General features: G+C 42.5%; 1 protein-coding gene across 3 annotated transcripts in view; it reads left to right on the top strand.

The window, feature by feature from the left end:
- The window catches only part of AP1G1 (adaptor related protein complex 1 subunit gamma 1), a 38861-nt gene extending 25740 nt beyond the window's left edge, over positions 1-13121 (top strand). The window contains exons 12-24 of one of the 3 annotated variants that reach the window (XR_010346446.1): positions 521-661; positions 960-1014; positions 2033-2155; positions 2466-2555; positions 3050-3177; positions 3749-3853; positions 4345-4486; positions 5050-5176; positions 5610-5705; positions 5940-6100; positions 7095-7193; positions 9231-10014; positions 11605-13121. Coding sequence is in view for 2 of the 3 variants with exons in the window: in XM_064386190.1 (XP_064242260.1) it covers positions 521-661; positions 960-1014; positions 2033-2155; positions 2466-2555; positions 3050-3177; positions 3749-3853; positions 4345-4486; positions 5050-5176; positions 5610-5705; positions 5940-6100; positions 7095-7193; positions 9231-9332 (1369 nt within the window). In the remaining variant the exon portion in view is untranslated. Of the gene's footprint in view, positions 1-520; positions 662-959; positions 1015-2032; positions 2156-2465; positions 2556-3049; positions 3178-3748; positions 3854-4344; positions 4487-5049; positions 5177-5609; positions 5706-5939; positions 6101-7094; positions 7194-9230; positions 10481-11604 lie in introns of those variants that run through there. The other 2 variants (XM_064386190.1, XM_064386191.1) reach the window with 2 other exon arrangements.

Genomic DNA, 13121 nt, shown 5'->3' with positions numbered 1-13121 from the left:
CAAGAAGCTTTACTGTATCCAGTTTATTCAACTGGATACAGTAAAGCTTCTCAGTTAATATTTTAAATCTTGACTGCATTTGAATATCTAATATATGGAATTAGAAATAGGTCTGTTCTGGATCCCTGAAGGTGGAGAAAATATGCTGTGGCATGCTTTAATTGTTACAGTTGCATGTCAGAAATGACCAGTATTCAATTGCACTTGGACAGTCAGATTTTAATGTTGGACTCTGGCTGCTGAAGGATATTGCTAGCCTTAAGCTATCTCTAACATGTGGATAGATGTTTCTAGAGCATCCCGTAGCCCCACTCGCCCTTAATGTTTTGGAGAGTGGATGTTTGTCTGCCTATAAACAAAAAAATACTGCACATTAAATGTGGAGGGCTGTTCTCACAGGATTAGTAAGTATTGATCTCTACTTAATTAAAAGTTAAATGCATTTTTGTAGCTAGATTTCAGGTTTTTTTACCTCCTTCACTAGGTGAAGTTACTCGATTGGTTTTGTCTCTTGCCCTAGGCGTGCGATGGAACTGAGTTTCGCTCTTGTTAATGGGAACAATGTCCGTGGAATGATGAAGGAGTTACTGTATTTCCTAGATTCTTGTGAACCAGAGTTCAAGGCAGACTGTGCATCTGGAATATTTCTTGCAGCTGAAAAGTATGGCTTTGTTTACTTGCTCATAATTTTTGGTACATCCTCGGGGTTGTGAACACCTTGTGTGTTGTTTCTCTCCCTGCTTGGTCCCAAGAGAGAATGCGTTGATTCATTTCTTTTCTGTTCACTGATTTACGTGCGGTTTGTCAGTTGTAGCCCTCCCTCAGTATTGATGTTCTTCCTCATGAAGCAGTGGGCCGGGAAGTATCTGAAAGGGGGGGCGGTTCTGATAATGCTGGTTTTTTTGCTGGTGTTGAAGACTGGCACATACTGCTCTAATTTGTTTTCTTAATTTTGTCAGATATGCTCCTTCCAAGCGCTGGCACATAGACACAATTATGAGAGTCTTAACAACGGTAAGTGAAATTGCCTCTCTTGTGTGCGACTACAGAAAATTTTCTTAATTCTGGAGGAAGTTGGAAGTTGGAGATGATTCTAAAGGCTGGCAGATAAATACTAAAATGCATAGAGGAAGTGTACTTGTGATAGTCACGTTTACTGAGTTTACATATTTCTGACTGAGTAATCACTGAGTAATTTTTTGGGTCACTGAGTAATTTTTTAGAAGAACTGTACTATTTCAGAAACACACGAGAGTAACTGTGTAGCAGTGTTTCTACTGCAGTAATCACACTAGCATCTAAGGACAGCTCTTGTACTGTCTCATTCCAATATACAGTCCTTTCAGAGGAGAGTGAATGTAGCCTGTTAATGAAACAGTGTCAACAACCTTCTGGTTCACCTTCTTTGGGGTTAATTATTACACTTTATGTACTTGAATTTTTCTATAAACATCACAGCTGAGGTGGAACTGGAGCAATGCTTTGGCAACTGAGGGAAGAGATCTTGTTAACTGTGGTAGGCAGTGTGTTCTGTGAGGCAGAGGAGTAGGAAGAGATTTATCAGTATAACTGTTCAAATTTGTGAAGTTCGGCAAAAAGTAAGTCTGGCTGGGATGCTCTTTTGTCACCTTGAAACAGAGAGAAGTAGATTCGTCTTCTGAAGTGAGAATTTCTGTTGGAAGGTTGGCTGTGAGAATTGCTCTCAGATTTTACTTTCTCCAGTAAAATAATTGCCTTTTCTTGTCTGCTAGATAAACCATTCATAAGGTTGTATTAATTTCTGCACTCTGTCCTCTTGCAGTTTCAGGGTATCTATAGTGTGGATTTCTCTGAGTATAGTTTTATTTGTTGATAAATGTGCTGTCCTGTACTTCTGCTGCCCTGAGGTTGCTCAAAGTCAACCATAAAGTGCACATGGATGAAAGGGTTGGTTTTTATTTCCAGATGCATCAGGTAGTTTTGTGAAGGGTATCACAGCTGCTGAGTGTCACTTAAGAAGGTCTATAGTAAAACCTAACAATTGTTCTTGCAGGCAGGAAGTTATGTTCGTGATGATGCTGTTCCCAATCTGATCCAGTTAATAACTAATAGTGTGGAGATGCATGCCTACACTGTGCAGAGACTCTACAAAGCCATCCTTGGAGATTACTCCCAGGTAAAACCAAATGCGGCTGGCTTCAGTTTCTTTGTTTTACTGCAATAATTATGCATGTTTACTGAGCATCTCAGGGAAAGCCAACATCACATTGTCTGGCTCCAAGGGAGAGACTGCTGAGCAGGCATGTCTTCTATAAGTTCATGTTCTTTTTAGTTTCTCCAATTCTCTTGTGGAATTCTTGATCAAATCAAACATTCCTCTTTCTTCTGCTGTGGAAGGCTAAGCTTGCTCCTGGAAATGTGGATAATTTAATTTATTATGCAAGCAGCCATTTATCTCTTAGACTTCTCTGGTTTTTTTCCTACAGCAACCCCTGGTACAAGTTGCCTCCTGGTGCATAGGAGAGTATGGAGATCTTCTGGTGTCTGGTCAGTGTGAAGAGGAGGAACCAATACAGGTATATCTCAGGAAACAACTGTAACTGGACACCTGGCTGAGGCTGGACCCACTTGATGCTGGTTAGGTGTAGGGAGTGCTTTCAGCAGTTCCCTAGCACTGATGTCCATGATGATAATGGACCTTGGACAGGAATCTCCTTCACCTGCTGCAGGCATGGACTGTGTAAATACTGGATATGTGTAGTGTTGCTACAGCTGGCAGAATGGTGGGGTTTCAGTGCCAACTGATTCGGAAGCAATCTGCTAGGGTCTTACTGTATTTCAGTGATAAACCCACTCTTTAATGCGTGAAACAGGAACTATATTTTAAAACTCATACCATAAGATCTCCACCTGCATGCATGTCTCTCACACCGAACATAATGTTACAGGCTCAGAGTTGCGGAGGAGTGTGACGTGGCCATTAGGCAAGAGACAGGTTTTTACATTGTGGTCTGGAAGGCTTGCTGTAAGCTCCTCTCTGTCTTACTCTAACCTCACTGTATCTTTTCAGGTAACAGAGGATGAAGTTCTTGATATTTTAGAGAGTGTCCTGATATCTAATATGTCTGCATCTGTGACACGAGGCTATGCTCTCACTGCCATCATGAAGCTTTCCACAAGGTTCACCTGCACTGTCAAGTGAGTTCCCGTTGGTGGTATACTGCACAAGACTTTGTTGCAAATATACTGACGTCAGTTGTCTTCAGTAGGAGTATTCCTTGAACATGTTCTGCTTCTGTGATTTACAGGAGTCATCATGTTAGTTGTTGGCTTTTACAGTCCTCCTTTGCTCACTGGGTGAAAGATATCTGCTGTGGGTACTGTTTTCTCTAGGGATGCCCTCTGCTGCGTGGGGATTTAATCCATGTTGCTGTTTCTTGAAAACTCCTTAGTTTCAGTGGACCGTTCTTTCTGGTTCTTTATTTGGATGATGGAGAGAAAAAATAGCCTTGTTTCCTGTTGGATACTTCTCAGTGTTGGTAGTTGAGCTTTTTTATGCTATACCCTAAGGTGGTGTATTAATCACCTGCTGATGCTTTTGTGAAGGGACAGTTCATATATGGATATTACATGGATACTGCTGTTTTACATGAGTTATGTGGACTCCTGTTGAACAGGAACTCAGTAGCATCTTCAGGATGACACATGCTAATCCCTTGCTTATTGCTGCTAATTCCACGGTGTGTTTGTTTTCCCTTGCCCCCAACAGTCGCATTAAGAAGGTGGTTTCCATCTATGGCAGCAGCATTGATGTGGAGCTACAGCAGAGAGCTGTGGAATATAATGCACTTTTCAAGAAATATGATCACATGAGGTAAGTACTGATAGAGATTTGGTGTTTGAAAAGGATCATTATCTGCTCTGATCTCCTGTGGATGACAGTATGCTGTGAGAACTTTGGTGATTTTTGTTAAGGTTACAGAGGAACTAGAATCTCTCCCCTTCTACAGGGTTAGCGAGTGTTTTAAGGACTTAATGTATCCTGTATTATTGTTCTATGATCAGAGATTGTCTCTGCCAAAGCATTTGTCCTGCTTTGAGCCTGAGCTTGTCAGGTGCTGGGGGAAAGCAGGAGACAGGAGGACTTGTTTGTCTTTTAGCTATCAACTAGTGTATTTGCACTGGCACAGAATGCCAAGGATTGCTTCTGACTACCTCAAACTGTCATGCAGTCTTGCAGTTCCCCTGTGTTGGAGCTCAAGGGAAAAGGCAGGTTCTCCCGTATATATCGACTCTCGAATGTCTTAAGTATTTGGATTGGGATCCAGGAAGATGGCACAGTGTAACTATGTCAGCTTCTTTCAGGCCAGCACTGCTTGAGAGAATGCCAGTAATGGAGAAAGTCACCACAAATGGCCCTGCTGAGATTGTACAGACCAATGGAGAGACAGAGACAGCAGTACTGGAAACCAAACCTCCACCTTCTGGATTGCAGCCTGCTAACCAGGTAACAGAAACTGACCCAGGATAAATTTCCACTGCCTGTCAGACCACGTTCCAGTCTGTGCCAACAGCAAGCTGACACCATCTCCCTCGCCCTCTCTGCTTCTTTGCTGTTTCTGACTGGTGATGATTGTATTACTGCTCTGCTCTGATGGCTCTAATGTCCAGAACAGGTGTGTGGGACAGGTCATTGTAGGCTCAGGTGCAGGGTGGGATTGTCTCGGTTGTGGTGCTAATAATGCCAGGGTTGTGTATTTCATCCCCTTATGGGCCATTCACTTTAGAGTTGGACTCAATGATTCTTGTGGGTTGCTTCCGACTGAGAATATTTTGTGATTCCCCAAACATAGTGCGCATGAGCCCAGTCCTTCCCTATCTCTTCAGTCCCTCAAGCATGGAAACTAGATTTCTTGTGGGGCATGGGATCACAGTGAAGCTAAGAACCCCTCTAACTGGCCATCAGCTCTGGTGGTCTTCAGTTTGAGAACAAATAGAACACGCTGCATTTGCAAGGAAAAGTAGCAGAACGTTGAATATATGTAAGTATTACATCCACTCTCTCATTAGGCAAATGATTTATTGGACTTGTTGGGGGGAAGTGATATAACACCTGTAATTCCCACTGCACCTACAAGCAAGCCAGCCACTGCTGGTGGGGAGCTGCTTGACCTCCTGGGAGACCTCAACCTAACAGGTGAGCAGGCTGCATTTCTTAGAAGTCTACATTCTCATCCCTGGGCTGGGATGAGGGTGGGCTACTTCTCATTGTCTTTTAAGTCCTAGTTTTTACACTTACTCTTACCAAGATCCATACTAGCATACAGGTGGGAGTCAGGGAATGAAGTCACAGGTTGATTCTGCATGATTAGCTGGTGAGACTTGAGCATTTTCACACCTGAGTCTGGGAATGCTGTGAGACTTTCCAGAGAGGACTGTGGGATGTGAGGAATTAATTCCATTTGAATACTTGCTAGTTCTTGAAAGCAAAGAAGGGGAGGATAACAACACAGGTGATTTATAGAGTTTCATGTAAAGAAATACAAAATGCAGCAGTCAGTCTTTGGCAAAGGAGTAATTACTCTTCATTTCCTGACAGCAAAGTATTAATCCTTCAACATTTCTTGTAGGTTCTCCAGTATCTGCCCCTGCACCCCAGATAGCACAGCCTCCGTTCCTGCTCGATGGACTTACATGTCAGCCTCTCTTCAATGATATTGCTGCAGGTTAGGGACATTGTAAATCCTTTGCCTGAAGTGCCCCAACACCTACCTAGAAGAGGAAACAAGGAATAGTAGAAAAAAAATAAAAGGGAGGCAATTTGAAAGTGTGCCTTAGATACTGGAGCACAAGGGGATGTGTTTAATTTTCAGAGGAGTCTGGGATAAAGTAAGTGCATACTATGATGTTGAGAATGATCTCCAGATTCTGTAGGTCTGCTGCTTTTTTGTTTCCTACAGGAATACCCTCCATTACTGCATACAACAAGAATGGGCTGAAGATTGACTTCACCTTTGAGAGGTCGAACACCAACCCTAGTGTCACTGTAATCACGATACAGGCCTCCAACAGCACAGAGCTGGATATGACAGATTTTGTTTTCCAAGCTGCAGTACCAAAGGTAGAGCCACTTAGAGCTACAGTGAGAAGTTGAAGGGCCAGTTGCAAACATTTCCTAATTGTTGCTTTCACACAGATAGAAACTTGTAAAGTAAACAAGGCTGAGAACTATTCCAAGTTTCTCTTAGTGCACAGTTAGGTCACTTCTTTCCAGTCTGAAAGTACATGTTGTAAATGCAATAAAACACAGATTCCAATCAAATTGGACCACTTCTGCTTAGACAAAATTTTGTTTTAAAATCACCACTTTCTAGAAAAATGGCTAAACCTCAGTCAAAAAAAAAACAACATATAGGTGAAAATCAGTATTTTGGAGACACTAATCATACCCTTTATTCTTAATTTCTAAGAAATATACTGTGTTTTTTGGAGCTATGAATACATGAAAGGAAAAATATTTTGAAGCTATTAGTTGCTTATAAAAATTTAAATGAGTCACAATATGGTGATTAATGGCATTCCTCATTTAAGGAAGTGAATGGTTTCCCCTTGCACTCAGCTGCAGGACAAAATGCGAGTGACAGATACTGCCTAGTTTGTAGAAGAGCAAACTATTGAAGCAGCATGTGACTGGAATGCTCTCCAAATTTGGGAAAGTATGTTCACTTCTAGGAACTAGTATTCCTCTAACTTGGATTCGGGTAGGTTTTACACCTACTATGGGAAGGAATCAGAGAAAGAACAGTCCTCCTGGAGTTAGAGGTGTGCTGACTGTTTCTCTGAGTGCAACACATGGAAGCAAGTGTTGCTGCTGATCTTGGCACATTGCAGTAAGCCCTCATCTTCTATTATTTGTGTTACCTGGATCCTACTTGCATAGAAAGCAGGTGGGCCAGTGAATGTCTTGTTTGTAGAGAACAGCAAGATAGGGAACTCAAGAACTGATTATTCAGAGCCAGAAACTAACTTTTAATTTTCCTTGCTTTCTTTCAGTGCAAACAAGTCACTTCTTACTTGATTACACATAATTTTTTTTCTTTTTGCCCTGTTTTCAGACATTCCAGCTGCAGCTTCTGTCTCCCAGCAGCAGTGTCATCCCTGCATTTAATTCTGGGACCATCACACAGGTCATTAAAGTCCTGAATCCACAGAAGGTGAGTGATTTCAAGAAAAATTGTTGAAGATACTGTCTTGTAATCATTAATTTGATGCGAGTCAGGGGTACATATCTGATGAGAGGTAGGGAGTGGTGGTAGTGAATGATATGTTTTCATGGCAGTCACTTTGGTTAGCGCTAGGAAAAAGTCATGAATAGCACAGGAGGTTCTGGACACAGGTTTGGTCTTCAATTTGATTATACTGCTGAAACAGTTTAATAGCTTTGCTACCTTGAAGTCATTCACAGCTTGCATTGCAGTGGTTGTTAAGTTTTCAGATGGCCAGAAGAGCTTAACCTAGTGTTTCTGTGGGTTGTAAAAGTGATGTTTGGAAGGCAAGCATCTTGACACATAAAGATATTCAGCATTTGTTCACAAAAAAGCAGCTTGATCCATATTCTTAAAATTGTCTGTTAAGTGGTCTCATTTTTTTTTAATGTGATGAGTGTAGTTTTAAATAGTTGATGGAAAGAATCTTTAGGTGTGATGTAATTGTAATTCCATTTGTTTTACAGCCTTCAGAGACAGGCTTCAAGACTGGGACACAACAGACTTGAGGGGGAGGGAGGGATGTGGCCCACAATTCCTCCTTAAGAGGGTTTGCAAGTGCTCAGATAGCATTAGAAAGAAAAAAAAAGAGAGATCATACTTCTTCCTTTGAAACAGCCTTATGATCCTAAATGACTCTAGGAACTTAAAACATCGGGAGCTTTTGATAGGTTAAAACTGATGTACTGCTCTAGATGTAAAGTATTTCTGCTAGATTGATGTAAAAATTAGAAAAAAAATCACAAATTTCAGCCCAAGTTTTACTGAATGTCAGTCTTCTAGTGCATAGTTTTTGTGGTTTCCATGCATCTCCCTTTATTTCCATGTAATCTTCTCACCTCTGCCTATATTAAGCCACAAGACTAATTATACATCTGATATCAGTTTCTCTGTGATGCTGTAGAGCACCTTTCAAAGATCACCTTAAAAGTTATTTTCTGAACTTCGGAGGATTTAGGTGTTTTCCTGTAATGTGCCAGAATGGGACCTGCAAGGTGAAACACACCTAGGGTAGTGGCATGCTTTCTTGTAGGAATGCCACAACTCCTAGGAACACTTCAGAGTACAGGGGTGCAAAATAAAGCCATCATGCTGGATTGAAACTAATGGCTAGTTTTCCAAAACTACAAATAAACCAAGAAGTGACAGTGATGATGTTGATCTATTAGTCATACAGCATAATTTCTTTATCCTGAGCCTCGTTGAAGCAGTCATTGTCTTCCTTTTTTCCCCTCTGCTATCCCTTTTCTTATTTGTCTGTAGGTATGGAGAAAAGAGACAGAAATGGTCAACTTTTGGCTTTTTATTTTTGGATTTTTTGAAAGAGAGAAAATAGGGAACCTGACTGGAGCATGCTGTACTCTAGCTGTTTTTAAGGGCCATCTAGTATCTAGGTGATGGCCAAATGACAGTGTAAAGCGATCTCTGAGCTATTACATTGTTTAGTTCCATCAGAAGGGAATGTTCTTGGAGATTCTGTTTCGAGTCTTTCGTAGGCTATTTCCTTCACGGTGCTGTTGAGCTGTGCAGTACTTGAAGTTGCCAGACTGCTGCATTGAATGGATGGCCCATCTCTCCCTGCAGGGCCAAGTGCAGTGCAGCAGAGTACAGATCTGCCACCTGCTTTCTTCTGTTGTTAACTGGAATTTGAAGGGGGTTAATTTTGTATTTAAGGACTTCAGTGCTTGCAAGAGCAGGACCAGTGCAGACACAAACATGGGTAGAAGCTGTGCTGTATCTTTTCTAAGAGCTCGTACCTGATCTGAGAACTACAGTGACCAATGAATGTCCCACTAGATGGAGCATTTATCTGCAGTGTCATAGCTCACCCCGCACATACTCCCAGCAAGGTCTTGTGGTCAGGAAAAATCTGTGTTGAGTATTCGTGGGGTAGGGGAGGGGAACTGGATGAAGAAGGAGTCTCTGACCTTTAATGAAGACCTGAATTTGTTTTGTATTTAGTTGTTTCCCCCTTTTCTCTTGCAGCAACAACTACGTATGCGGATCAAGTTGACATATAATCACAAGGGCTCAGCAATGCAGGATCTAGCAGAAGTCAACAACTTCCCCCCTCAGTCTTGGCAATGAGGCTCTGGCACTATTCTTATTCTCATCCCACCCAATCAAAAGAACTCTGGGAAGAAGGTTGTGATCCTTGGCAATCCCCCAAACTGCACCATGGGCATGGGGAACGAAAGAGACCTGCTGATGAGGAGGAATTTTCCTGAAGTGATTGCTGACTCTGAAGCATATCTGTTAAGATTAATCTCCTCTCTTCTGCTGATGAGGCTGGTGGCTTGTGGAGGCTACTGTGCACTCCCTCACACATGCATTCACAGCCAGAAACAACATTCCCTTCTCCCCTTCCCCACCCTCCTTCCCCCTCAAAAAGGAACATAGCCTGGTTGGAAGAGAAGTCTGGAATTTCTAGCAGGGAAACTTTCTTCTCTCTGCAGCAAGTGAGCAGTTGCTCCTTCTTTCTGCTGTCTTTTTTTCCCTGGGGTGGGTAAGGTGTGTTGTCATTCATTTCTAGCCGGATTCCTTCAGGCATTTTCATCTGGGACTCAGGTGGGGTCTTGGGGAATGCCAGGCTGCCCTTCGTCTTTCTTCTTGTATCCCCTAGGTCTTAAGGGGCTGGAGGCTTCTTATGACCTACTCAGTGCATTATTGTATACACGCACTTCTTAGTTATGTGCTGCATACCAAGAGCAAGTGAGGCCTTTGGAGTTCATCTGCAAACCTGGAACACAGTGCAGGAGAAGAGGTGCTGGTAAGAGTTGGTAAAATTGCTTCAGTGCTGTACTTGGAAATGAAGCCCTTACACCTGAATTTTCTTTCCTTCCATCAGTAGGCACAGCCATGCAGATTCAGAGTCTTCTGTAGCTTCCCCAGACAGCGAAGTGAGTTATGAGAGATGTAGAGATAAAAGGAGCAGCTGTTTTTCTAACACATACGGTTTCAAAGTCTTTCAACCTGTTAGGTGTGGTTTATGGGTAGAAAAGACACATTCAATTTTGTAAATCGGTTTTTGGGCAAGGGCTTTGCTCCTGCTGGGAGACTCATGAGAGACTATGCTGCAAAGTTGCTCTTCCTGGTTATTCCAGAACTTCTCCCCAATTTTATTTCCAGAGCCTGTTGTAGACCCCCTGGGTTCCATTTGAGTTACTTCTGACTGGGATATTTGTGTTGTATCTGTAATATTGGCACTGAAATAAAGACCATGCAGTTTAAAGAGATCTTTTCCCATTTTTTTACTCAGTTGATCCTTGCTCCCCTTTCAGAATTAATGTGCCAGTTCACATGCAGACTGAAAGTAACTAAACTGTGTTTTGAACACAAGCCTTTGTTTGAGTATTTGGATTCAAAGATGCAAGGTCTGGTTGGTACCCCTCTGAGCTCACAGAAAGCTGTGTTCAGGGATGTCCCTGCAGGAACTCCTGGGAGGTGGTGCAGTTCTGGGCAGTCTCTAGGAGGTGATACGTAAGAGACAAAAGCACAGTGTGACAAACTCCAGTTGTTCAGTGCTCTTTAGAATGTGTCTTACGATATCTCTTAGGTCTTCATTTTTGAGTGTGCTGGTAAGCTGAAGGTTGGGCACTTCTGCTTCGGTTCTGTTCTAGGGCTTTCCAAATCCTTGAGTGCTCTGAGCACAAGTTTAGACATAGCTTCTTGTGTCCACAGAAGTGCTAACACTGGGCTCCAGAACTTGCCAAAAATATTGCAAGAGTGATCCACAGTTTACTTAGGGAAAACTGAAGACTTGTTCTGCCCTTGAATTAGGAGCAGGAGGCCACTGAGGGTTGTTCAGTCTGGTCTGGTCCTGACTTCATTAAGCAATATAATGTAGGACTGACACTAATTTAGGTGGTGGTCCATGTGTAGTGGAGTAAATTTATCTTCTCTTGAAGGGTACTTTTACTACCTTACTTATTGAACTGGTTTGGGCCTTTGGATTAGCAAAGAACTTTTTTTTTTTTTTGGTACTGGCATCAGTTTAGGGTTATAAAATCTAGAAGAACAATGTATGATTTCCTTAAAATTAATTTTGGGTTGTGGTAGGGTCATCCCTTGGCTATCAATGGAGAGATATATCCTATGCTTAGCTGAAAGCATTATGAAACAGGCAGTTTTGCAGGAAAGGGCTGAATCAGGGTCCCTTTCTGGTGCTGAGCATTTAGCTTAATTGTTTTCACTGTAGTTGTGGTTATTCATTGCCCCACTATCTCAAACTGAATGTTGAAAACTGAGCATGTTAAATCCATACCCCAGTGAGCTCTGAGAGCATCCCAGATAAAAAGCTAATGGGAAGTCTTTGTCTTGATTCTTGAACTCCTCATAAGCTCTACCATTCTCTTCACAGAGTTGTACATGATCACTCGTACTGAAAGCCAGCATGCCTCGCTCTCCCTTTGGTTTTGCTGGGAAAGAGCACTGGTACAGGAAATTAGATGGGAAGGAAGAAGAAAATGGTCTCTCGCCTGGCCAGTTTGTTGCAGCAGAGTTGGGAACAGTGTATTTTGTCCCTCTTGTCATGCTTGTTTTCTGTCCCCTAGAGCAGCTGTCTGTCTCTGGTAAGCTTGTGGGGTGAATTCTTTCTGTGTTCTTGGCTGCTTCAGCCACGCTTGCACTGTGTCTGTGGGGAAATGGGCATTTCGTCCTGTATTTGAGTCGAGCTGGAGGAGGCAATGTGTGTACCCAAAATACGTTTTGCAGGAAGCCATCCCTTGGCTATGAAGTACTCCTTTGTAGCAGCCAAACATTCCAGTTGTCCTTGGAGCTCTCCCCTCCTCACTAAGGGATGGATGCTGACATTACACAAGAAGGAAGGCCAGGCTTCACATCTTCCCCTATCTGCAACACCAGATAATGCTGCTTGCTCCTTGACCCCCCTGTGCATTTCGAGCTCTGTGCTGCTGCTGTGGTTTTCCTCTGGAGAGCACTCGCCCGTCTGAGGCACTCCAAGCATATGCTGAGTCCTCTTCCCGCCGGTTGAATGCAACAGGTCTGGTCAACGTTTTCCTTGCTTCAGTGTAAGGGGGATGTAAAGGCAGCAAGATATGGACTTAATGGCTAATCTTACTAGTATCTGCATGGGAGGCTTTGGAACTGGGAGACACTGGATGTCTGTTTTTTCAAGTGAATGTATTTTGAGTCAAAAAAATGACAGAAACAATAGTGGCCATAATGAGCCTGAAGGGGGAGGAGGCATGGAAAGGTCCTAAAAGTTGACTTTGTCCAGGTCTTGATGGCACAAAATAAGGCCTTGAACAACTTACTGAAGCAATAGCAGTGAGGGGACTGTCTTTACAGTACCTTGGATCTATAATTCAGAAGATACTGAAGCAGCTGGGAAAGGTACCAGTGCCTTGCTAAGGCTGGTACTAGCTGTGAGCTGCAGCAGCACTGACGCTGGTGCACTTTTATGTGTTCATTTTGTACTTGGAGGCTGCGAGGGAAGGAGCCGCTGGACTGCTTCCCTTTTAACTTTCACTCTACTCCTGTATATTCCTTTTTCTTTCGTGGTGTTGTAATTTAAATTTTACATAGAGCCCCATCCCACCTCTTAGACAGCATAGAGAAAAAACAGCAAACAAAAAGGTACTAAAATGCCAATCCCCAACAAACCCACAAACCCACCAAATTTAAAGTGAAAAACATGCCATTTGAGGCAGGGCACCTGTTGGCACTCAAAATTCTGGAGACCTATTTTTCAGATGTGAAAAATTTAGGTAAATGCTGAGTAATAGGTGAGTGAGGAGCTTAACAGATGTAAACATTTACATGGGATGCATTAGACTTCTGCTGTGTGTATTGTCTTTTGGTTGAAACAAATTATGAAGTGACTAATAAAATGAGTCAATATTCAATGATTTAAAA

The sequence above is a fragment of the Passer domesticus genome, chromosome 12 (assembly GCF_036417665.1).
Source record: "Passer domesticus isolate bPasDom1 chromosome 12, bPasDom1.hap1, whole genome shotgun sequence".
Classification (NCBI taxonomy): domain Eukaryota; kingdom Metazoa; phylum Chordata; class Aves; order Passeriformes; family Passeridae; genus Passer; species Passer domesticus.
Note: the sequence above shows the minus strand (reverse complement) of the source record. Positions and strands in the feature narration are given on the sequence as shown.